The sequence below is a fragment of the Hyperoodon ampullatus genome (genome assembly GCF_949752795.1).
Source record: "Hyperoodon ampullatus genome assembly, chromosome: 11".
Lineage (NCBI taxonomy): Eukaryota > Metazoa > Chordata > Mammalia > Artiodactyla > Ziphiidae > Hyperoodon > Hyperoodon ampullatus.
Genome location: NC_136924.1, coordinates 23,944,362 through 23,971,709, shown reverse-complemented (window position 1 = coordinate 23,971,709; position 27,348 = coordinate 23,944,362). Strand labels below are relative to the sequence as shown.

General features: G+C 35.3%; 1 protein-coding gene across 1 annotated transcript in view; it reads left to right on the top strand.

Annotated features, from left to right (window-relative positions):
* The window catches only part of BLTP3B (bridge-like lipid transfer protein family member 3B), a gene marked incomplete at its 5' end in the record, with an annotated part of 94,392 nt that overhangs the window by 19,149 nt on the left and 47,895 nt on the right, over positions 1–27,348 (top strand). Inside the window, 6 exon segments of the mRNA XM_079714798.1 lie at positions 17,317–17,479; positions 18,961–18,999; positions 20,159–20,250; positions 24,100–24,289; positions 25,132–25,272; positions 27,164–27,334. Coding sequence (XP_079570924.1) covers positions 17,317–17,479; positions 18,961–18,999; positions 20,159–20,250; positions 24,100–24,289; positions 25,132–25,272; positions 27,164–27,334 — 796 coding nt within the window.

Genomic DNA, 27,348 nt, shown 5'->3' with positions numbered 1-27,348 from the left:
GATTTGTATAATCTTTTTCTCTTAATTTGAATGGGTTATGGGTTTTTGGCAAGAGGACCACAAAGGTAAAGTGGCATTTTTATTGTCATTTCAAGGGTATATCTTATCAGCATATTTTATCATTTTTTATTCCAGTTTTATTGAGATATAATTGTGCTGAAGTCATACAGCACTGTATAAGTTTAAAGTGTATAGCATAATAATTTGACTTACATACATCATGAAATGGTTACCACAATAAGTTTAGTGGACATCCATTATATTACATGCATATAAAATTAAAGAAATGAAAAATAATTTTTTCTTTGTGATGAGAAATCTTAGGATTTACTCTCTTAACACCTTTCATATATAACATACAACAATGTTAATTATATTTATCATGTTGTAAATTGCATTCCTAGTGTTATATATCTTATAAATGGAGGTTTGTACCTTCTGACTGCGTTCATCCAATTCCCCCTCCCTCCACCCTCTGGTAACCACAAATCTGGTCTCTTTTCTGTGAGTTTGTTTTTGAAGTATAATTGACCTACAGCACCATGTTGGTTCCTGTTACACAACGTAATGATTCAATATTTTTATATATTTCAAAATGATCACCACCATAAGTCTAGTTAACCATCTGTCCCCATGCAATGATATTACATAATTATTGACTATATTCCCCACACTGTATGTTTCATACCCATGACTCATTTATTTTGCAAATGGAAGCTTGTACCGCTTAATTCCCCTCACCTATTTTCTTCTTCCTTACCGCTCTCCCCTCTGGCAACCACCTGTTTATTCTCAGTATCTGTTTTATGGCTGAGTAATTTTCCATTGATGAGCAGGTAGGTTGCTTCCATATCTTGGCTATTGTAAATAATGCTGCAACGAACATGCATGTATCTTTTATAATTAGTGTTTATGTATCTTTTATAATTAGTGTTTCAGTTTTCTTTGGGTAAATACCCAGGAGTGCAATTGCTGGATTGTATGGTAGTTCTGTTTTTCATTTTTTTGAGGAGCCTCCCTACTGTTTTCCATTGCAACTGTACCCATTTACAGTCCCACCAGCAGTGCATGGAGGTTCCCTTTTCTACACATCCTTTCTAATACTTGTTATTTGTGGTCTTTCTGATAATAGCCATTCTTACAGGTATTAGGTGATATCTCATTGTGGTTTTGATTTGCACTTCCCTCATAATTAGTGATGTTGAGCATCTTTTCAGGTGCCTTCTGGCCATCTGTCTGCCTTCTTTGGGAGAATATCTATTCAGCCCTTCTGACTGGTTTTTAATTGGTTTTTGTTTTTGTTTTTGAGTTGTATGAGTTCTTTGTTTTCTGTTTTAACCCTTTGTTGGATATATCATTTACAGGTACCTTCTCTTGTTCAGTAGGTGGCCTTTTCATTTTGTTGATAGTTCCCTTCACTTTGTAAAAGCTTTTTAGTTTGATGTAGTCTCATTGTTTATTTTTGCTTTAGTTTCCCTTGCCTGAGGAGACATATCCAAAACATATTACTAAGACCAATGTCAAAGAGCATACTGCCTATGTTTTCTTATAGAAGTTTTATTTATGGTTTCCGTTCTTACATTTAAGTCTTTATTAATCCATTTTAAATTTATTTTTGTGCATGGTGTGAGAAATTAGTACAGTTTGATTCTTTTGCATGCAGCTGTCCAGTTTTACCAATATCATTTATTGAAGAGGCTGTCTTTTCCCCATTGTATATTCTTGTCTCCTTTGTTGTAGATGAATTGCCCATGTAAGTGTGGGTTCATTCCTGGACTCTGCTCTGTTCCATTGATCTATGTGTCTGTGTTTGTGCCAATACTGTACTGCTTTGATTACTGTAGCTTTGTAGTGTAGTTTGAAATCAGTGAGTGTGATACCTCCAGCTTTGTTCTTCTTTCTTAAGATTGTTTTGGCTATTCGGAGCCTTTTATGTTTTCTTACGGATTTTCAAATTATTTGTTCTAGTTCTGTGAAAAATGCCATTGGTAATTTGATAGGGATTGCATTGAATCTGTCGATTACCTTGGGTAGTGTGGTCATTTCAACAATATTGATTCTTCCAATCCAAGAACACAGTATATCTTTCCATCTGTTTGTGTTGTCTTCAGTTTCTTTCATCATTGTCTTTTAGTTTTTGGAGGACAAATCTTTTGCCTTCTTAGGTAGGTTTATTTCTAAGTATTTATTCTTTTTTATGCGATGGTAAATGGGATTGTTTCCTTAATTTCTCTTTCTGATATATGTGTATAGAAATGCAGTAAATTTCTGTATATTATTTTGTATCCTGCAACTTTCCTGAATCCATCAATGAGTTCTAGTATTTTTTTCTTGGTGTCTTTAGGATTTTTTTATGGATGGTATCATGCCATTTGCAAACTGACAGTTTTACTTCTTCCTCTCCAATTTTATTCCTTTTATTTTTTTTCTCTTGTCTGATTGCTGTGGCTAGGACTTCCAATACTGTGCTGAATAAAAGTGGGGAGAGTGGGCATCCTTGTCTTGTTCCTGATCTTAGAGGAAATACTTTCAGCTTTTCACCACTGAGTATGATGTTAGCTGTGGGTTCATCATATTTGGCCTTTATTATGTTGAGATCTGTTCCATCTATACCCACTTTGTTGAGAGTTTTTATCATAAACACATGTTGAATTTTATCAAAAGCTTTTTCTTTATCTGTTGAGATGATCTTATGGTTTTATTCTTTAGTTTGTTAATATGGTTTATCACATTGATTGATTTGTGGATTTTTGAGCCATTCTTGCATCCCTGGGACAGATCCCACTCAATCATGATGTGTGATACATTTAATGTATTGTTGAATTTGGTTTGCTAATATTTTCTTGAGGATTTTTGCATCTATGTTCATCAGTGATATTGGCCTGGAATTTTCTTTTTTCTTTTTTTTTTGTGGTATCTTTGTCTGGTTTTTGTATCAGGGTGATGCTGGCCTTGTAGAATGAGTTTGAAAGTATTTCTTCCTCTGCAATTTTTGGCAATAATTTGGAGGGATAGGTGTTAACTCTTCTCTAACTGTTTGGTAGAATTCATCTTTGAAGCCCTCTGGTTCTGGACTTCTGTTTGTTGGGAGTTTTTAAAATTACTTACTCAGTTTCACTACTGGTAATTGATCTGTTCATATTTTCTATTTCTTCCTGATTCAGTCTTGGGAGATTGTACATTTCTAGGGATTTGTCCATTTCTTCCAGGTTGTCCATTTTATTGATGTATAATTGTTTGTAGTAATCTGTTTTGATCTTTTGTATTTCTGTGGTGTCAGTTGTAACTTCTTTTTTGTTTCTGATTTTATTGATTTGGGCCCTCTTTTTTTCCTTGAAGAGTCTGGCTAAAGGTTTATCAATTTTGTTTAAATTTTCAAATGACCAGCTCTTTGTTTCATTTATCTTTTCTATTTTTTTTCTCTATTTCATTTATTTCTGCTCTGATCTTTATAATTTCTTTCCTTCTACTAACTTTGGGTTTTGTTTGTTCTACTTTTTCTAGTTTCTTTAGGTTGTTTATTTGAGATTTTCCTGTTTCCTGAGGTAAGCTTGTATAGCTGTAAACTTCCCTCTTATTACTGCTTTTGCTGAGTCCCATAGATTTTGGATCATTTTGTTTTCATTTGTCTCCAGGTTTTTTTTCAATTTCCTTTTTGACTTCCTCAGTGATTCATTGGTGTTTAGAACATATTGTTTACCCTCCACGATGGTGCTTTTTTTTTTTTCTTGTAGTTGATGTCTAGTCTCATAGCATTGTGGTTGGAAATGATGCTTGATATGTTTTCAGTCTTCTCAAATTTAATGAACTTGTTTTGTAGTCTATCATGTTATCTGTCCTGAAGAATGTTCCATGTGCACTTGAAAAGAATGTGCATTCTGCTGCTTTCAGTTGGAATGCTCTCTAAATATCAATCAAGTTCACCTGGTCTAATGTGTCATTTAATGACAGTGTTTCCTTATTGATTTTCTGTCCGGATAGTCTGTCCATTGATGTAAGTGGGGTGTTAAAGTCCCCTACTATTATTGTGTTACTGTAAATTTATTCCTCTATGTCTGTTAATATTTGCTTATATATTTAGGTTTTCCTATGTTGGGTGCATATATATATTTATAGTTGTTATGTCTTCTACTTGGATTGATCCCTTGATCACTATGTAATGTCCTTCTTTGTCTCTTGTTACAGTCTTTGTTTTAAAGTCTATTTTTTCTGTTATAGTTATTGCTACTCTGACTTTCTTTTGATTCCCATATGCATAGAATACCTTCTTTAATCCTCTCACTTTCAGTCTGTATGTGTCTTTAGATCTCTTATTGTTGACATTGACCTTGATCACCTGGCTGATGTAGTGTTTGTCAGGTTATCCACTATAAAATTACTCTCTTCCCCACTTTCATACTGTACATTTTGGAAGGAAGGAAGTACTATGTGCAGCACACACAAAATGACTGAGGAGTTCTGCAGTTCCCTAAGGTTTGAATATCTTATTATTTAAAAATTTTCTGTGTGGGAGATTAATCTGTTTTCTCCCAGTTATTTACTTATTCAATCATGTTTTTTTATCTGTGTAGACTCATGTATATTTATTTTATACTTTGAGTTATAATCCAATAATATTTAATTTATTTTGTTGCCCAGATTTTTCCAGCTTTGGCCATTGGGAGCTCTTTCATATGGCTCTTGTGTCTTTAATTAATTTTATTTTTTATGTTGGTCTTATATCTTGTAACCTCGCTAAACTCATTTATTAGTTCTGGTAGTTTGGTTTTTTTTTTTTTAAGTTTCATAGGATTTTCTACATAGATGATAATGTCATCTGGGAAATAACACAGTTTTATTTCATTTCTGAACTGGATGCCTTTTATTTTTATTATTTTATTTTATTTTATTTTTTGCCTTACTGTGTCAGGTAGAACCTCCAGTACAATGTTGAATAGAAGTGGTGAGGGCAGACATCCTTGCCTTGTCTCTGTCTTAAGGGAAAAACATTTTAGTCTTTCATCATTAAAAGTATGATCGCAACTGTAGGGTTTTTGGACAAGTCCCTGTAGTTTTGGGGAAGTTCTCTTCTGTTCCTAGTTTATTGAGAATTATTTTTCCATGCATGGTGTTAACTTTTGTCCAGTGCTTTTTTATGCCTCTATTGAGATCATGATGTGATTTTACTTTTCATATGGTGAATTACATTAGTTTATTTTTGAATGTTAAACCAACCTTCATTACTGGAATAAATACTTGGTCATGATGTATGTACTTCTTATGTATTGTTTCTTAAACTGTGGGTCATAGCTTGCCTTGTGAAAATAGTGTAGTCAATCACCATTTTGAAAGGAGGAAATAGAATGGAAAATATCAGAGTATATTAAGCTATCACTTTGAGAAATTTTTGTTTCATATGTGTGTACTGGATTGTAAAGTCTATTTCTTGATCTCATATCCAAAATTTTGAAAATAACTAATTCACTTCTTGAACCTGAAGACAATGAGGCATAGAGTGGGGCAAGAAGGCAACTAGCCTTAAGAGGAGGTTGCCAGGTTAAAGGAGATACAACTGGGGTGAGAAAATGGTGTTGGGTAAGGCAGAAAGGAAATAGGAGTTTCTTTAGAAAAACCTCATTTGTTTCTTAGTTTTAAGTAGAGGAATCTTTATGGCTGCATGATGAAGCCCATGGTCTGTAAAAGGGTGTAATTAGGTGCAGATTAATAACTTAATGTTTTTAGCCAAAGGACTTGGCAGACTATCAGATTTTGGGAACATGCTCCAGTAACATGTTCTCTTGTACAACTTTACCATATGGTCTTTAGGTATTTTCTCTTCTAGAAATGTTGTTTTTAATAAAGTGAAGCTGAAGCTGTTGTTAGATTTGCTTACATAAAGATTTTGGTTCTTTTCATATCTTTTCATTGCAGTAAGAACATAATCCTTGTAGGGGTGCACAGTCTTGAGATACTAGCTAGTGATTTCAATTACCAGTTCATTTCAACGGTTTTAGTTAGGCCCAACTGGAGAGAATGGAACAATGATGGGTTAAGAATCTTTATGGTATCTTTAAATTCTTAAATGTTGGATTTGTGTTTTTCAGTTCTCCTTTATTGTTTGTCAGTTGATCCTAAGGTAGTGTTCTAGTTTTAAATTTCTGAAGGAAGAAATCTGATTGAAGAGTCTAAATGCCTTGTTATTCCCTAGATCAAGTCAGCTGTAACCAAGGATGTATATAACATGTCTTAGGTATGCACCTTTCCCCTATGTTTATAGCCTTTCTCTGGGAAGACAGAATCAGTGGTAACTGGGTAGGCACCCTGAGAGGTGTTTGTTTATAATAAGTTAATTAAATCAAACAACAATGATATTAATAATCAAATTACAGTATTGAAGTAATTTATTTTCTGGATGGTTACAATTAATCCTATTACATTAAAGCAATGGTTCTTAGCCTTTTCAGTGTCCAAAAACCCACTTTGAAAATATTATGAAGTATCTTGGACCCCTTGAAGCCCATCCAAGAACTTCAGATTAAGTGTGCCTACTTTAAACTTTTAAATTAAACAATTTAACATGCATTTTAAAATTCCCTGTAAAATCTAGTTTTTCATGCTATAGCATGAAATATCAGAATGAGAATGATTATTTCTAATTACAACTGTTATTTGAGGAAATTATTATCAAGTAGCATAGCTACTTTTTCCTTCTTTCTTTTTCTTTTTTTTTTGCCACTTCTTAAGTTTAGAAGAATAGTAGGCATTGATGTGAATCTCTAACAACCTGTACAATAATAGGAACCATAAATACTTTCAGGACAAGGTGAATAATTCAAGAAATGCATATTAGCTGATGAAGTTTTAAAAGAATGTCCCAGGGAGGGGCTGTTATCTGAATACAAAGAAGTAACGGTGGAAGAAGGTAAGTAGGTCAGAAAAGGGTTTATAAGCTATGTTCTAAGATTGTTTTTAGCACTAAGATTTTATGATTCTACCCCCAAATACTATATTTAATCTAGAGATAGTTCATTTCACAAATCTGTTGCAGTTTGCTTTAGCAAATAAAACAACTTTATGATCTTTGTCTTTATGATACAGCTATAAAATGATCTGATGAAAGTTCAAATAAATCATGACTAAAATTTACAGTAACATCAGATATATAATTTATACCTTTCTGATTTATGATCTACTGTATACTTAGTGATTTATCGAGCCAGAAATCTTTTTTAGAAAATTTTGATCACTGGTTATGTAATGTCTCTGTGTTGTTCATATTCTTATTTAACCTGCATTTTCATATTAATAGTAGGTAACACTCACTGAATTTTCTTTTCTGTTTTTTTTTTTTTAAACAAGTCTGTTTATTAGAAAGGCTCTGGTTTTGGGGGGGGTGTTTGTTTTGTTTTATTTTTAAACATCAGTGAATTTTCTGTGTTAGAGACAATTCCTGGCATTTTCCATGTTCTAACTCAGTTAATCCTCAAAACAGCCCCATGAGGCAGGTATTATTATTATCACCATTTTACAGATGAGGAAACTGAGCCATAGAGAGTTTTTTTTTTTTTTTTTTAATAAAAATTTATTTTGGCCTTCCCTGGTGGTGCAGTGGTTGAGAATCCACCTGCCAGTGCAGGGAATGCGGGTTTGAGCCCTAGTCCAGGAGGATCCCACATGCCATGGAGCGGCTGGGCGTGGGCACCCCAACTACTGAGCCTGAGCTCTAGAGCCCGCAAGCCACAACTACTGAGCCCGGGTGCCAAAACTACTGAAGCCTGTGCGCCTGGGACCCGTGCTCCGCAGTGGGAGAGGCCACTGCAGTGAGAAGCCCACGCACCGCGACGAGGAGCAGCCCCTGCTCGCTGCAACTGGGGAGAGCCCACACGCAGCAACAAGAACCAACACAGCCATAAATAAATAAATAAATTATTATTTTATTTATTTTATGTTTGGCTGCATTGGGTTTTCATTGCTGCACGCAGGCTTTCTCTAGTTGCGGCAAGTGGGGGCTGCCCTTCGTTGTGGTGCACGGGCTTCTCATTGGGGTGGCTTCTCTTGTTGCGGGCTCTAGGCTCTAGGCGCGTGGGCTTCAGTGGTTGTGGCACGCGGGCTCAGTAGTTGTGGCTTGCAGGCTTTAGAGCGCAGGCTCAGTAGTTGTGGTGCACAGGCTTAGTAGCTCTGCAGCATGTGGGATCTTCCTGGACCAGGGATCAAACCTGTGTCCCCTGCATTGGCAGGCAGAGTCTTAACCGCTGTGCCACCAGGGAAGTCTGAGAGGTTAAGTATTTTTTTTGGGGGGGGGTGTAATTTTTTTTTAACATCTTTCTTGGAGTATAATTGCTTTACATTACTGTGTTAGTTTCTGCTGTATAACAAAGTGAATCAGCTATACATATGCATATATTCCCATATCTCTTCCCTCTTGCGTCTCCCTCCCACCCACCCTCCCTACCCACCCCCCTAGATGGTCACAAAGCACCAAGCTGATCTCCCTGTGCTATGCGGCTGCTTCCCACTAGCTATCTATTTTACATTTGGTAGTGTATATATGTCCATGCCACTCTCTCACTTCGTCCCAGCTTACCCTTCCCCCTCCCCGTGTCTTCAAGTCCATTCTCTATGTCTGCGTCTTTATTCCTGTCCTGCCCCTAGGTTCTACAGAACCATTTTGTTTAATTTATTGTTTTTTAGATTCCATATATATTTGTTAGCCTACAGTACTTGTTTTTCTCTTTCTGACTTACTTCACTCTGTATGACAGAGTCTAGGTCCATCCACGAGAGGTTAAGTGTTAAGCGGCATTTTTCTTCTTGCAGAGCTGCGATTCTTGACTCTTCGTGCATTTGTGCTGTGTTCCCTTAAGCAAATTATAAATCTTGATTATATGGACTGACTTACTTTGTTTTGCCCTAAATTTTACTGTGTACAGTGCTCTGCACATAATTTAGACTCTAATTATGTATTAACTGTAAAATGTGTAATCTAAATCAAACCTTTCCTTTCCATTTGCCTGGAAATTTTATTCCTCTACTTAGCTATTTTGTTGTTACTAATGAAAAACCTAGTAAATTTATTTTCATGTATTACATGTAATTAAAGAAGATTTTGGAAAAATGGAAGCCTGTTTGCATGTTTTAAGTTAGCTTTAAAATTGTTACATTGTTAAAAATATAGTTAACCAATAAAATATATACATCCACATTTAAAATTTATTTCATATAATACTAATGTTAAAATAAAGAACACGTTTATTTTAAAATAATCCTCTTTACATGCCATAATGTACATAGTAATGGAACATTATTGTGTGTTCTGAATTTTAAAAATAAAAAATTCAGTAAGAATTGTGCCAATTTTATCTTTATTATGTGTTATGACTTTCTTCTGTACAGTTGTTATGACTTTGACATATTCAAGTCAATCAGCTTTCTTTTTATCTTCATTTTCAGTCTTTAACATGTCTACTTTGGTTTTATATAGATTTCATGCTTCCATTCTCCCACCCCACTCCTATCTCCACCAAATAATTAATTACTTAGAAGTTTAATTCATTGACCTAGATTTCTACCATTTTTTTAAAAGTTTGTTTTAAAATGTTTATATAACTTTTAGAGCTTTAAATGAGTCTTTAGTGAACTGAAGAGGTTTACTTCGGATAATTATTTATTCTCTTTAGGATCAGGCCCAGTATTATAACCCTTCTCAATTATAATATTTAGTAGAATAATACAATTATCTGGAGATTTCACGTGGCAATTTAGTCCAAAGAGCCTATAGCAACACTTGGACAAAGCATAGGTAGACACATAGCTAGTCCATGCCTTAATGTTATTTTGTGGGTTTTATTCCCTTTGTTTACCTAGTGTACACTTATTGAAAGTGTGCTTTTCCTCTATCAGTTAAGTTAACAAATGTGACTGAAAAACCATCCTCCTGTCTCTGTTTTTGGAAGAAACATAATTATATTAATAAATGATTGGGAAATATTTGTGCAAAACTGAAATATATGTTAAATGAAAGCCTCATGTATGAATAATAGAAGATAAATAATTTGACATGTCCACGGCCTACCCAGTATAAGAAACAAACTTTCTAATAGCTGTGGATGTGACAGTTACCAATACATCTTCAGCTTCTTTTTTAAAATATTTTCATAGATGAGCAGTATTAATATGTTTTCAAGATTAGCTCCACAGCTCTGCCATTTTAAAGTTCTGTTTGGATAAACTTGAACTTTTTTGGGTTTTTTTTGGCTGCACCCCTTGCGGGATCTTAGTTCCCTGAGCAGGGATTGATCCCACACCCTCGGTGGTGAAAGTGCAGAGTCCTAACCACTGGCTTATAAGGGAATTCCGAAGCGTGAACTTTTTTTTTTTTTTAAATATTTATTTATTTATTTATTTGGTTGCGCTGGGTCTTAGTTGCAACAGGCAGGCTTCTTAGTAGCGGCTCCAGGGCTCCTTTTTTTTTTTTTTTTTTTTTTTTTGCAGTACGCGGGCCTCTCACTGTTGTGGCCTCTCCCGTTGCGGAGCACAGGCTCCAGACGCACAGGCTCAGCGACCATGGCTCACGGGCTCAGCCACTCCGTGGCATGTGGGATCTTCCCAGACCGGGGCACGAACCCGTGTCCCCTGCATCAGCAGGCAGACTCAACCACTGCGCCACCAGGGAAGCTCTCCAGGGCTCCTTAATTGCGGCTTGCTGGTTCCTTGCATGTGGGCTCCTTAGTTGTGGCATGCAAACTCTTAGTTGCGGCATGCATGTGGGATCTAGTTCCCTGACCAGAGATCGAACCCGGGCCCCCTGCACTGGGGGCACAGAGTCTTATCCACTGTGCCACCAGGGAAGTCCCCCCAAGCTTGAACTTTTGATATTGCTCCTGTTAAAACTATAATCAATGCCTTCATAATTTAAACTCAATAAAAAGCAGGTCAGGAGAAAGAGAACTCTTGATTGGATATCTGTTTTGTATCAGATACTTTACATATTATCTTTAATCCTCACTAAAATTTTTTGAGTTGGTATTATTTTCTCCATTTTACAGATGAGGAAATTGAGGCAGAGGGGTGTCACCGTAGGTGGCTAAACTAGAATTCAGATTTGTTTGTCTGACTTTAATTAAGGTCCGTGCTCCTTGCACATGTTGTCCCTTTGGTATGAACTAAATTGAAGATAGAATTTCTTGTGAATAACATTTTAATCTTTCCGTCTTCCACTTTTGCGTATTGAAATCACAGTATATAATTTTGAACCTTGAATTTTCACCAGGCACTATAGTATAACCATTTCTTTATATAATTCTCAACACGTATTGCTTGATATATATGTAGGCATAATGTATCATAATTAAAGGGATTATTATGGACATGTAGGTGTTTTCACTTTTTTCCTTTTGTAAATATCATTGAGGTGAACATTCTTGTGCCATAGCCCATTAAGATGTTGCGTGATTTCTCCACTAATCACCCCTCCTTGTCCAACACTAAGGATATATAGTCAAATGTTGTATTCATGAGTTAATCAGATTAGTTTTTGTCCATCTGTCCCTCTGTCCTTTCTTCCTATCTTCCCCTTGAATATGGTTACAGTATTTTTTAATACAATTAGGTTCATTTGTTTCAGGTCGCTTTCAGTTTTAGGTATTTCCCCTCTTCACGTTCTTTCTTATTTTATTTTTTGCATATATAGAGTATTAATATGCTTTCCAAAATCAAAACTGTTCAAAGCCAGTCTCTCTTCTTGTGTACTCTATGTGCTGTCTTCTAATCCAGGATTTTATTCCATCCGTTGTCTGTCCATCAGTAGTTTTCTTTTCTCTGCATCATGGTCGTCACCATAAAAGCCTGCTGAATTTTCTCTCACCTAAAAAAGGAAAAAAACAAAAACAATTTCTCTCCTACCTCACTGGCCCTTCCTTCTTAATCACCTTTATTGGTTACTTGGCCTCTTAGTGGTCCTTGACCACAGTCCTTGAGCCATTTCATTTTTTGTTTCCATCTTGCAATTGTAAATACCATATATGACATTGGTGATTATTAAATTTGTATCTGCAGCTACTGAATAAGATTTGAATATCCAGCTACTGAATTGGTATCTCCTCTTGGATATCTAATAAGCATCTCTTAATTAAACTATTCCAAGCCTAAATTCTGATCCTTAATCCCAAGCTTATTTCTCCCTATGTCTCTGTACCCCAATAAATGGTGGTTCTATCCTTCTGTTTGCTTAGATCAAAAATCTTGGAGCCATCCTTGACTTCAGTCTGTACTATCAAATCCCGTTGGCTTCAGCTTCAGAATATGTCTAGAACTGTTCCCTTCTCACCACTTCCTACTCTTCCATCTTGGTCCAAGGCAACATCTTCTCTTACCTGTCTTATTGCAGTAACCTGTCTGGGCTTCCTGCTTCTGTCCATGTCCTTCTTTCATCGATTCTCAATAGAGCGATCCTTTAAAAATCCCTGTTCTTGTCAAAAACCATCTCCAAGCACTCTCATTTTTACTCAGAGTAAAAGCCAGAGAGTTCTTAGAGTGGCTTAAAAGGTCTCACGTGATCTGGCCCTTGTTATTTCTCTAACCTCATCTCCTTTCATTTTTGCCCTTGTTCATTTCCTCTACTCACATTGGCCTTGCTATTCCTCAGACCTGCCAAGCATGTTCCTACCTCAGTTTTTGCCCTTAGCTTTTCCTCTGCCTAGAGCATTCTTCCTCCAGATATTTGCATAGCTAGCTCCTTGGCTTTCTTCAGATCTTTGCCCAAATGTCATCTTTTTAATGAGGCTTTTCCTGTCTACTCTTCTCAAAATTAAAAGGTCCTCTGCTTGCACCTCCTATCTTACTTTTGCTTTGTTTTTTCCATAGTTATCAGAATCTGACTTTTTTTTTTTTCAAGAAAGAAATGGAAAATTTTATTCAAGCCAATCTGAAAATTATAACTAGGGAGATAGTCTTTCAGAAAGCTCTGAGGACTGTTCTGCCCATTAGAGGTCAAAGCACAGTTATATAAGTTTTTGAGACAGAGGGTTATACATCAAAGGGTTATACATCAAAGGGTTATACATCAAAGGGTTAAACATCAAGGTGACATTGACAGCTTACATAGTTCAACAAAGTGAGTAGTGGGGTCATCATAACCCCTTACATGATTAAGGAGGGAATGCTATCTCCTAAGGAGTTTCCTTGCTGGTGCCAGCAGGAAATTGGTGTGTGTGTGTGTGTGTGTGTGTGTGTAGACATTCCTGCATCTTCTTAGGGAATCTAGTTAATATATAATGCAGATGCACAGTGCACACTAAGGAGAAGGTATAGTGGCTCAAACAGCAGAGAAAATTTCATGTTAAATTTTTTTTCCTGCCTTAAAATAATTTTGTTTCATCAGCAGCCTCATTGAGGAGGTAATATTTGAGTAGACTCTAAGGTGGTGAGGGACTTAGCCTTATGGATATGGTGGAAATAGTGTTGCATGCAGTAGGAGCAGCCAATGAAAAATTCTAAGGAAGAGAGCTTGCCTGGTATGTTTGGAGAACAGCATGGGGACACTGAGGGTAAGAGGTGAGATTAGAACTGTAAAACTAGTATGTTTGTTGGTGGGGGGGGCCTTTTGACCACAGAATTAACCTTGTTCATGAAATAAAAGCTACACATTTCCTATTTACACTATAACTATGTATTATAAAGTCAAGGAAGTCAGTGTTGTTCTTTCTTGGACTTTATATTATGAATATTAGAAGGAAAAGTGGTTTGAAGCTCTAATTTTTTAACTCAATCAATTGTGCAGAAATCACTTATGAACTGTATGTTAATGATTTGAATCATGTGCCTGAGGTGCCTTTGCCAGAGACTTTTTAATTTAATTGGTAGTGGTGGGGGTGGGAAGGGAGGGGGTTGTGCCTGGGCACTGAGTTTTTTAAGCGCTCCCAGGTGGTTCTATATGCACTACTCTGGTACCTGAATATATTAAAAAAGAGACAGCTTTTCTCATTCCGGCTCCAAAGTAGTCTGCTCAGTATGCTTATCATCCTTGCTGCTTCAGCTCACCGCAGTGTCTCATAACTACCTGGAACTCAACAACCACAAACCCCCTCCACAGAAATCCTGGGACCTCTCCTAGCCATGCCATTGGAGGGGAAAGGTAGGACAGGTAAGAGTTCTCCTTTACTGCCCCATTCATAAGTTCCCCACAACACCAAAAAACAAGACTGGGTGTGGGCACCAGATGACTGAAAAGTTTGTGTTACAGAATGACAATGTAAGAGGAAGGGTAAGAGAAGAGGGGAGCAAAATGTTGGCATCAATTGCCTAATAAAAAATTTTAAGAACAAGGCTGCCTAATATTCAGTTTCAATTTTTGGCATTGTTGTGGTAGAAAATACCCTGTCTCCCCCACTAATCTGTTTCATTTATGTGTCTGGCACATTTTTGGCACACAACAAATATTTGTTATATAAATGAATGAATGGATTCAAGGGAGCTGAACACAAAAAGCAACAAGCCTCCAACCCATGCTTTCCTGATCCCTCCAATCTTGTTCCCCAGTGGCAGTCGCATTTACCTCACTGTTACCCTACTAGCTCTAAATTATATATTTATGCTGTTCATTCTAGATGTATCAGTGTTAGATCTTGCATACTCACTTTCTGCTAAGATAGGTAAGGATTTTACTAAATTAACCACTCCAAATTTTCCCGACCTACAATACCTAATAAATTATATCACTATTGTTAGCTTTTCCATTGCTTACATTTGTGAGGTTAAATAATATACTTAAATTTGTATTTCTTATTTCAACTATAAGGAGTACCTCTTTACTTTGAATCTGACTTATTATATATTTAACTTATTTCTTAATTCTCTGTGTTCCACCCCCCAGTTAAGCTCCATGAAGGAAGAGATTTTTATCTATTTTGTTTATTGTCAAGTCCCCAGTGCCTTTTATTTATTTATTTATTTAAAAATATTTTATTTATTTATTTATTTTTGGCTCCATTGGGTCTTTATTGCTGCATGCAGGCTTTCTCTAGTTGTGGTGAGTGGGGGCTACTCTTCGTTGCGGTGCGCCGGCTTCTCTTTGCGGCGGCTTCTCTTTGTGGTGGCTTCTCTTGTTGCGGAGCATGGGCTCTAGGCACGTGGGCTCAGTAGCTGTGGCTCGTGGGCTCTAGAGTGCAGGCTCAGTAATTGTGGTGCACGGGCTTAGTTGCTCTGCAGCATGTGGGATCTTCCCGGACCAGGGTTCATACCCCTGTCCCCTGCAATGGCAGGTGGATTCTTAACCACTGTGCCACCAGGAAAGCCCGCCCTGCCTAGTGCCTTTTAAATTATAGGTAATCAGTTAAAATTTATTGAATGAATGAATGAATAAAATGGTCAAGGCCTTGTGGAATCAGTCCTCTCTTTGTCCTTCCAGAGTTATCTTCTGCTCCCCTGGCTCTCTTGCTACATGCCAGATGCTGATCTTTTTCACTTCCACTTTATACCATGCTCCCTCCTGCCTCAGAACCTTTATATGTTTTATTCCTTCTACTTGGAATATGCTTTCTTTCCTGCCCCCTTCTTTTCCTTGCCTAGTTAACTTCTATTACTCATCCTTTAGATATCAGCTCAAAAGTCCCTATTTCAAAGAAGATCTGGATTAAGAACCCCTACTGTATTCACTCTTCACCAACTAAACTGAACATTTCAGAAAGGCAAAAACCTTGAGTATACTGCTTGCCAGTGTATGTGTCGGAATAGTGAATCCTCAGTAAGTACTTATTGAATGTTCCCTTCTGCACTAATATTCTGCCTTGAGGCAGTGGCAGGTCATTCCTATATGATTAGAAATGGCAGCCTCTCAGGAAACTTCATATTATTAAATGAAACATGATTGGTAGTAAGTGTGAAACAACTCAGCATCTTTGGTCAAATATGGGTTAAATACGAACTTTATATTGAGAAAGTAAGTGTGTTGACATTTTGTGAGAAGATATGAATCCAGATAAGATCTGGCTCAAGAAATTCTGGTTTAGAGTCAGTGCAGAAGCATGTGCATATTGATTCTTGTTGATGTGTAGGGCATGTAAATAACCTAGTACATTTTGTTACTTTAATATTTAATATCAAAAAATGGTAGAAGACTAGCTAATAACTCCTTTGTTAGCAAGTAGTTAACTTTTTCAGTAGTTTCACTTTTGAAAAAGTAAGGCTGGGTAAAGTCAGCAATTTTTTATTTTGTAGGGTTGTGTTAAGAATTAATATATATGAAAGTTCTTTAAAGTGCACGTGTAATTTATTGTTATTATTACCATTATCATCATTATTAGTTGTGACATTGGGCAAATAAGTTAGTTTCTCCTTATATTTACTCTTGTAAAAAGTGGGAATAAGGACCTCCCTGGTGGTCTGGCAGTTAAGACTCCACACTCCCAACGCAGGGGGCCCAGGTTCAATCCCTGGTCAGGGATCTAGATCCCACATGCTGCAACTAAGAGCCTGCATACTGCAACTAAAAGATCCCGCACGATGCAACTAAAGATCCCGCACACGGCAACGAAGATCCCACTTGCCATAACTAAGACCCAGTGCAGCCAAATAAATAAATAAATATTTTTTTAAAAAGTGGGAATGAAAATAGTATTGACCCTAATGGGTTATCATGAAAATTAGTAACTCATGCACTCAAAGAGAAGAGCTTGGTATCCAATAAACCCTTGGGAAATGTTCACTGTTATTTTAACTATTATTATTTTCAGTCTTTTCTTTTGAGTTTAAGAACTTTCCTTTTTAAATCATTATAGAGAATTTGAGTTCTTTAATTAGAATTCAGGGTCCAGTCTCCTATGTGACTTTTGGCACTTTCATTAAGCTCTTGGCATGATGAATGGCAGTGGTAGCAGCTGCTGCTGCTACTATTTCTAAAGGGCCACCTCGTTTCCTTACCTTACTTGTATATTGGTTAGTAAAATAGGAATATCCACTTCTGTGATATTGTCTGTAGCGAAGTGAACAAAATGTTGTAGGGGATGACTCAAAACCTTGCATAGTTCCTGAAAAATAGTGGATACTAAGTATTCATAAATTTGAAAGACAGTAAGAACTAGAGCTTGGTTGTGTCTGGTTATAAGATATTTAAATGTATACCAAAAATACTGTAGACTTTGTGTAAGAGAGCTATGGACAAGGGAGATCAAAACAATAATAACAAAACCGCATTGAAAAACACGGATTAGAGTAGAGCCTATCGTTGTGGTTTTGTGTTTCTTAGTGCTGCTATTACATTCTTAATGCTCTGTATATTTGCAAGAACAACTCAGGGGTACAGTAACTAACACTAAAATAAATGTCAATGTATATTCTCTTTCAGATTTACCAAAAATTTATCTCCTGACAAGATAAATCTAAGTACCCTTAAAGGAGAAGGTGAACTGAAGAATTTGGAGTTGGATGAAGAGGTGCTCCAGAATATGTTGGATTTGCCAACATGGCTTGCTATCAACAAAGTTTTTTGTAATAAAGCATCTATTAGGGTGAGACTTTGATATCTGTGCAAAGCATTTTCTGTTTTCATTTTATTTATTTCATCCCTATCTTTTAAAATAAATACTTTGTTTTAGGTAATTCTGAAAAGAAGCATTTTTATTAACATAATTTTAAAGACAGATACCTTGTATAAATAATTGCATGAATGTGTGCCTTTTGAATTTAATTGAATGCTAATATATATTTATTAATTTATAGGTTTTAATTTTTATTAAAAGTTAATATTAATTTTTAAATAAAATTGTTGATGCTTTATTAATAAAATAATTTGTTAAATTTGGTACATATTTTAATTTTTTTCACACAATTTGTTGTCAAAAGGGACAATTTAAATTTGTAGTTAGTAAACACTACTTCAAATGAAGACATAAGGACTGATAAGTTATCTTATTCTGGACATTATACTTTTATTTGAAATTCTGTCTCTTTTCCTCATTTGTTTTTTATTTTGAGGTTTTTAAAGCTTTCTTTTAGTACTATTTCTGCTTATTAAAACTTAAGCTTTCTTATTATCTTTGGCTCTAATCATACGTCATATCATTTCCTTCTCTTAAAGATTAGGCTTAGTTTGGGAGCCTACTCAGTAGAAATACTGCATGCTAACTTTTCATAAAATTAAAATTGGGCTCCAAAGAGAAGATTGTAGAAAAGTTGCTGTATCCTTTGATGGTAACCTTTAATTTTTGTTCTATCCTCCATAAACCCAAATGTCTACAAAAACATGACATTTTTAGTGCAGGATATATTTGAACATTATTTATTTGACGTTACTTGCATTTAACATTAATGGTCTCACTTTTGTATTTGTCTTGAATACCTACAAGGAGATTGGTTGGAATTCTAGAATTTAAAAAATTGTTAAATGAACAAAACACTGATTATGCTTTGCTGGGAATTCTTCAGCTACAAAATTAAAATGTGTTTTCAGAACTGGGGAAAAAAGATATTAAGAGAACCTGAAATTTTTATTTAAAAAGATGACCAAGAAAATAAGGCTAGGGGGCTTCCCTGGTGGCGCAGTGGTTGAGAGTCCGCCTGCCGATGCAGGGGACACGGGTTCGTGCCCCAGTCCGGGAAGATCCCACATGCCGCGGAGCAGCTGGGCCCGTGAGCCATGGCCGCTGAGCCTGCACGTCCGGAACCTGTGCTCCGCGGCGGGAGAGGCCACAACAGTGAGAGGCCCACGTACCGCACAAAAAAAAAAAAAAAAAAAAAAAAAAAAAGAAGAAAATAAGGCTAGTAGTCTTTTTTAATATAAAATAGGTGCAACTGATTTCAAGAGTATGAATGAATTGCTCAGTTTATTGTTTTGCAATTTAAGAAAAAAGTCAACTGATATAATTTGGTATTATAATTTATATAATATAATTTGGTCTATCACTATGTTAAGAGAGTATCTGTGTTGATTACTGTTTTACATTATTTTTTTAATGATTCATTTTAAAGAAAGAAAAAATTTCTTTTGTAGATACCATGGACAAAACTGAAAACACATCCCATCTGTTTGGTAAGTTCTGAATTGCTTCAGAAATAAACATTATATATGCATATAATCTAACAAATCTAATATTAAACAAAATATTAATATTTTGTTTCATAGAAACATAATCTCATGGCTTCTCTGCTAGTTAACTTTCATTCCATTTTGATGGTACTTAGTTTTCTCAGTCCTTAAATGAGAAGTTTGAACTTTAAAATGAGAGGGTCTTTAAAGTTTTTCAGGTCTAGAATATTATATTGTAAGTTGTTATATTTTATTGCATTTTTAAACTTTTTATTGATATATTATACTCTATTTATGGGATTCTTCTTTTAATAAAGTTTGGTCCAGACTTTCTGTGTTTCTGCTTTTACTGATCTAATATAATACATGCTTTAATATACTTTACTTTTTAAGGAAAACTGATCACTTGGTCATTTATTGATTCATTCATACCACAAATATTTACTGAGCACCTCCCCTCTGCCCTGAGGGAACATATTTTTACAAGGTGACTGACAATGAACAAGTAAACAAAACAAGACAGTTTCAGATAATAAGTACAATATTAAATAGAGAATGAAGAATGACTGGAGATGCGTTAGTGATGACTACTAAGGACATTTGATCTTCCTTCAAGAAAACCTTAGACTGAGAAAGAAAGTTTTTTACTATGAGAGTATTTACTTTTTCATATTCCTTGCATTTTTCATTTTTTCATAGTTACACATCTTAAATCTCAGGGTTTAGATTGGTTCTATTTATTTTAATTAACCCAGGTTTTAATTAAAGCTCAGGTTTAAGCTTTTAGAGGTGGTTTAGTCCTATTTATTAATAAATAATCTAATTTATCAATTAATAATGTAGTACACTCTGGGATTAACGATTATACGTCTGTAAAACCTGATGATCTCAGCAGTATATAGCTACTTTTTATAGTTTTTTTCTCCTGTACTCCTGTAGTAAGCTTTTCCACCAGATAATAAGTGCCTTGAGAAAAGACTAAGCACTTTTTTTTTAGTATTTCTCTTTTTAGACCTCTAGAGAAACATTTAAAATGACTCTGCTTACTTACTGTTTTCTTTGCTCCTAAAGAAATGAAAGAGAAAATAGTCTTAAATAATATCTACATAATATACATAAAATAAAATATTTAATGTTTACATTTTTAATATATTTTTATTAGTCCTTGGATAAAGTAATAATGGAAATGAGTACATGTGAAGAACCACGAAACCCAAATGGCCCATCACCCATTGCAACTGCTTCGGGACAAAGGTAAGCTATTTTCCATTAATCTGTATGACTGGCAAAGGGAATTTTTTTTCCTGTTATCTGCAGTAATGGGACATAAAGTAAAATTTCCTAACTTCAGTTTCTATTTTAGTCACTTCTCCCATCAAACATTTTACAGTTTCAGTAAATACGTTGCAAAAGTAGCAGAATTGATTTTTAGCCTCTTTTATTCATCTTGCTTTCCTTGATATTAAATACTAATGATCAGTCAAATGCAGAGCAGTAGCAGAAAATGAAAGAAGAGCTTAGGCATTCTAAATCAGATAGTCTCTTACTTGGTCTCTGAATACTTTCTCTGTATAACATTTGTTCTATGCATCAGTGGAATTTTTATGACTCTTAAGAGTTAAGTTGATGCCTTAAAAAATTATAGACCTTTCGGATTACTCTAAAATTCATTAAATATAGAATGCTCACACTTTACACAGATTGAATTTTGATAGATAAAAATCAGATGTTAATAAAGTAGGAGCATAGGGAGCATTTCACAAAGCTGCCTTGAGAAGTTAGAATAGTTCTTAAAAAATAGATCTTCAAAAACTTGCCTATTAATCTTTGCATTCAGTAAATTTGGATCTTGTATTATATATCATTTCCTCAAAACAGGTTTTCTGCACTATTTTTGGATGGTGCAGCTATTCATGTAAAACATTTACATTGATTGTAATGTGATTAGTGCCTCCTCAAGTTGTACAACATGGCAGCCCTGAACATTTACAGTATTCTAGGTGCTGTATAAAACCAGTGATAAACTCTTCTTGAGAATGAACATGCACATACAGATACACACACATACTCTCTTTCTTGCACTCTCATATTTCCCTCCTCTTTCACCAAGGTTGAGCCACCATTTATTAATGCATTCTGTGAGAATACCTGCAGTCTGATCAGTGGCTTTTCGTGTGGGAATCAAATGGTGATCCATCCACTGCTGAGAGTTGACTGAAGGCCAGATTTATCAGATATACAGTTTATATTTGGACTATATGTAGTAGTGATGGGGAAAAGAGCTTTCACATGAACTTCTTTGTAGTTTACATATTTTCCAGCAATTTGAGATTTTAAAATTTAGATTATGATTTCAGGTTAGATAGAGTAGGTTGGAGCAGTTGATCTTAAAATTGGCTAGACTCAGAAAAATTGGAAAAAAAGTTGAGATGTTTATAAGACTATTAAAAGGGCAAAAGAAGATCAGGAAAGTTGCTATAAACAAATGATTTATTTTAATTAGGTGTGGCAGAAATTAGGTATTTTCTTATTGTATGCTAAGTGTAGTTGATAGTGTTCTTCCCAATTCATGTTTTTATAGTATCAACAAGCTTTATAATTTTGGCTTTGTAATCATATGATGGTAATCCTTATATTGTATGGTAGTATGTTAATCTATTTCTATGTTTTCCAGACTTGCCTAATTGTAGCAATCATTTAGGGTGCTTATGAAATTCACAGAGTTTTTTAGGCTCCTCTTTTAAAATTATGATTCATTAGGTCTAGAATGGTTATCAAGAATATGAATATGTATTTTCAACAATTCTTTATAGTCATGCAATTTAAGGAAACACTGATCTATTTGATTTTATTTCTAGCTAAGAGATTAAAAATAGAGGGAAATTAACAATTAATAGGGTGGCCCTTCCTTCTGTGCAGAACCTGTAGGCTAACAATGCTCCCACAGATTGATGGTCTAGGAAACTTTGTAAATTCAGAAATTTGATTTTATCACTTCACATGAAGGAGATAAACATCTATGTGAAGATTAACCAAACTCAGAAGAGACTTATTTGTAAACTGAAATTTCATTTATAATGGATGACATAAACCAGAAACATGTAGACATTAGTCATTGAGTCCGCCTTCACCCTTCTGATGGTAAATTGTCCAGTACAATTGTAGCACTTTTTAATGTGCATAGATTAGAGTAGATGGATTTGGATATTCCAAAGGGTATTCCCAGATAATTATTATAGAAATATTCTTCCAACTCCAGGAATATTTCTGTCTAAGTGACCAGTATTTGTCCTTAGGATCACAGCAACTCCTCCCTAGGATGCTGATGAGGTCTTCCTCTTCAATTCTCAATTTTCTAAACCCCAGGTAGACAACCACCTTTTTTTTTTTAATAACAAAATTACCTCAGTCAAGCCAAGGACCGTATAAATTACTACACATATACCACTTCACTTAAGGACCACAGCAACCTTTTGAAATAGGTATGATTTTCATTTTACAAATGATGAAACTGAGGCTCAGAGACTTCCAATAGTATTAATAATAATATACTACTATTTATAATACTATAAATAACAGTTATATCTTTTTCAGTATCATAAGTCCAGAAATGGGCTATGTGGTTCATATGCATTATTTCATGCAATCTACATATAACCTACAAAGTGTACCTGATTTAAAAGATGTCATCTAAATTTTAGAAAAGATGAGTAATTTTATTTATTCATTAAGATAGTAAATCAAGAAGCATAGCAGCAGGTATAGAGGAGCAGTGTGCATGATCATTAAAAATGATGGCCTCACTTTTATGCGTGTTGGCTTTGAAATGTGTGAGAGGCAGCCAGGTAGAGCTGTCTGGTGGACATTTGAATTTTACAGTCTGAAGTTACAGCAAGAGATCTGGATAGTGATATAGATTTAGGAATAATGGTCATAATTGAAGTAAGGTGCCAATTTGGCAAACTTTCACCACCCCCCTGCCAAAATATACTGATATTCTATATTCAAGTCATACTGTACTTACCATTCTTGAAATGTGACCTTTACTTTATTATTCTCCATGTCTTTGCTCATGCTTTTCCCTATTCTAAGATTTCCCTTCCTTTTAATCCCTCCTTGAGGAAAGTTCATCTTTCTTTCCTGGATATATTTCTCATTAACTATAAACAGTTTCTTCCTCTACCAAGTGTACTGATGATTCCTTTTTTTTTTTTTTTTTTTTAAATTTTTATTTATTTATTTATGGCTGTGTTAGCTCTTCGTTTCTGTGCGAGGGCTTTCTCTAGTTGCGGCAAGTGGGGGCCACTCCTCATCGCGGTGCGCGGGCCTCTCACTATCGCGGCCTCTCCCGTTGCGGAGCACAGGCTCCAGACGCGCAGGCTCAGTAATTGTGGCTCACGGGGCTAGTTGCTCCGCAGCATGTGGGATCCTCCCAGACCAGGGCTCGAACCCGTGTACCCTGCATTAGCAGGCAGACTCTCAACCACTGCGCCACCAGGGAAGCCCCTGATGATTCCTTTTTAAAAACACTTAATTACAGACTGCCTCATGCTTCAGTTGCTAGGATATGTGTTTTTTTTTTCCTACCCAAGTAACTTGCAAACCCTGTAACACCACTACTCTACTTTGGTTTTCTTTATGTCCTAGCATCATTCCCATTGTAGATGCTCAATACTTGCTGAATTGAATTAGAGAATGTGAACTTTTTCTGACCTTATTTCTAAATTATGAGATTATATTCCACTTGGCCTCTGCAACCTTCTTTGTGTCAAGAATTTAGCCCTCTTACTTACTTCGTTGATGCCAGTTGTCTGCACTAATGCTTTTTGAGAATAGGCAACTTTGGAAGGTGATTATAATAATTTAGAGAGTAACTTCCAATTTTAAAAACCTTTTATCATTTTGAGAAGAACATTTTTTTTTGTAACTTACATGTAACCAGACTAGATTATTGTTTTAACAAAAATGTGTTTTGTTAAACAAAAATGAATACTATTATGGCAGTTTGTATACTTGTGTGAGAATATTAACAAAACTTTTTCACTTCTAATGATTTTATTTTGGTTTTAGTGCATTATATTTTGTTCTGCTTTGTTTTCCCAGTGAATACGGTTTTGCTGAAAAAGTAGTTGAGGGAATTACTGTTTCTGTAAATTCCATTGTCATCCGCATTGGAGCAAAAGCCTTCAATGCATCCTTTGAACTTTCCCAGCTACGGATCTATAGTGTAAATGCGAACTGGGAACATGGAGATTTAAGATTTGCTCGTATTCAGGATCCACAGAGAGGAGAGGTAAAGATTTTTTCCTTTTGTTTCTTTGTTTAAAAAATGTTTTAGTCATTGATTATACAATGGTGTGTTAGTTTCTGCTTTATAACAAAGTAAATCAGCTATACATATACATATATCCCCATATCTCCTCCCTCTTGGGTCTCCCTCCCACCCCTCTAGGTGGTCACAAAGCACCTAGCTGGTCTCCCTGTGCTATGTGGCTGCTTCCCACTAGCTATCTATTTTACATTTGGTAGTATATATAAGTCCATACCACTCTCTCCAATAAAAATGTAAAAAAAATTTTTTTTTTAATTTTTTTAATAAATAATTTTTTTTTAAGTATATTTAAAATAATTACTTTTTATGGTTGCTTATATTCACATACTACTAGATTTACTTTTGCCCTTTAACTATACTTTTCTCTGTACTGCTTTTAATCATTTAATTATATAATGTGCATATTTTAATGTTTTTACTGTAATATTTCAACTTACAGAGTTAATGAGTCCTATTTTAACTTCTTAGCTTCTCAGAATTGAATTTTAAACATACATAACTAAAATATGTTTTTAAAAGTCTTCTTGGTTACATAATTCAAGTGTTCTTTGTGCTTTATATTAAAATTAAATTACTTAGAATAAAACTGTTAACAGCTTTACAGATGATGAATATAATTATGAAGATGTGTTACTGAATTTGGAATTCTACAATTAAAAAAAATTAAAGCATAGTGAATAGATCTAGAATGTCATATGAAAATTAGTGAAGAGATACATTTTTATAATAATTTTGTTTTTACAAATCTACATTTTTCTTATTCTATTTTGTGCAAGTGAAGCTAATCTCTATATTCTCTTTAGGTTTTGACCTTTAAGGAAATAAATTGGCAGATGATTCGAATAGAGGCAGATGCTACCCAAAGCTCACATCTTGAAATTATGTGTGCTCCTGTTCGATTAATAACCAACCAATCAAAAATCAGAGTCACACTTAAAAGAAGAGTAAGTCAACAGGGTTACCTTTATGATTTATGTGGTAACTATTAGAATTGATGAGAAATTTAAAATTATTTTTTAGCTGAAATATTGGCATATTAAAACAGTGCAAAATAAAAGGAACTATAGTGCCTCAAGCAATATTTGAAGAAATCTAGTGTAATGATAACATTTTTTAGGTTTCTAAGTTTAATATTTAGATTTTTTTAATGTGACTTTATTTGGAAATAGGGTCTTTTTTAAAAATTAATTTATTTAATTTATTTATTTTTGGCTGCGTTGGGTCTTCATTGCTGCATGTGGGCTTTCTCCAGTTGCCGCGAGTGGGGGCTACTCTTCGTTGCGGTGCACAGGCTTCCTTATTGCGGTGGCTTCTCTTGTTGCGGAGCACGGGCTCTAGAGCACAGGCTCTAGAGCACAGGCTCAGTAGTTGTGGTGCACGGGCTTAATTGCTCCGTGGCATATGGGATCTTCCCAGACCAGGGCTCGAACCCATGTCCCCTGCATTGGCAGGCAGTTTCTTAACCACTGTGCCACCAGGGAAGCCTGCAGATTTTTATTTTTGATAAACTGAATAGATTTCTCAGTTACCAAATATTTATTGAACATGAACTGTTTTATAATTTTATTTCTCCTTATTGAATCTTGCTCAGGAGTGGGTAAACGGTAAAGTCTTCACTATTAGTAACCAAAACAACTAGTTTTAGAAGGTTAAGATATGACTGGTAATTTAGATAAATAGGGACGATAGCTACTTAAGGATGTCAGTATTTGAGAGTCCACTGTGGATTGTGATGAAATTTAATGAGGAGGAGTAATGACTTTTTAAAAAACTTGGCTCAATTAAAATCTCAACAATATGTTTTCTAGTACCAGACACAAATCACTGTACTAAATTAAATTGAAAAGAATTTTTCAGAGTATGACAATACAGATATTCTAAAATGTGAAATATGGTTAAAATAGCATTTCAGTCTTTAATTAAATTTTTTTTTTTAAGATTTATTTATTTTTGGCTGCATCAGGTCTTAGTTGAGGCATATGGGATCTTTCGTTGTGGCGCACGGGCTTCTCTCTAGTTGTGACGTGCGGGTTTTCTCTTCTCTAGTTGTGGCGCGCAGGCTCCAGGGTGCGTGGGCTCTGTATTTGTGACCTGTGGGTTCCAGAGCACGTGGGCTCTGTAGTTTGCGGCACGTGGGCTCTAGTTGAGGCGTGCGAGCCCGGTAGTTGTGGTGCATGGGCTTAGTTGCCCCACGCGTGTAGGATCTTAGTTCCCCGCCCAGGGATCGAACCAGCGTCCCCTGCATTGTAAGGCAGGTTCTTTACCACTGGACCACCAGGGAAGTCCCTTTAATTAATTTTAATTCCCGTTTTTCTACTAGAATTACAGTTGACCCTTGAACAACACAGTTTTGAACTGCATGGTTCCACTTATATGTGGATATTTTTCAATAGTAAATAGTACAGTACTACGTGGTCTGAGGTTGCCTGAATCTGTGGATGTGGAGGAACCTTGGATATGGAGGAACCTTGGATACAGAGGGCCGACTATAAGTTATATGCATTAACCCCCGCATTGTTCAAGGGTCAACTGGGGTTGAATTAACATAGGTAATTATATGATTTATTAGCTATAAATGAAAAATTAAATTATATAAATACTTGTACCTATATAACTTGTTCCTGTTAAAGTACAGGAATCTGTCAGTCTTTTTTACCACTGTATCTCCAATACTAGGAGATATTCCTTCCATATTATAGGAACTCAATAAATATTTGGTGAATAAGGAAGGATTCATATTTAAACCATTGAAAAATTTAAAACTTTTAAAAGATACAAGTGCATTATAAGTTTTATTTCTTGTCTTAATTTTATGAATCATTTTTTTCCTGACAGTTGAAGGACTGCAATGTCATTGCAACAAAGTTAGTTCTAATGCTGGATGACTTATTATGGGTTTTAACGGATTCCCAGTTGAAGGCTATGGTACAGTATGCAAAATCTCTTAGTGAAGCAATAGAAAAATCAACAGAACAAAGGAAGAGTATGGCTCCTGAACCTACACAGGTATGCTATTATAT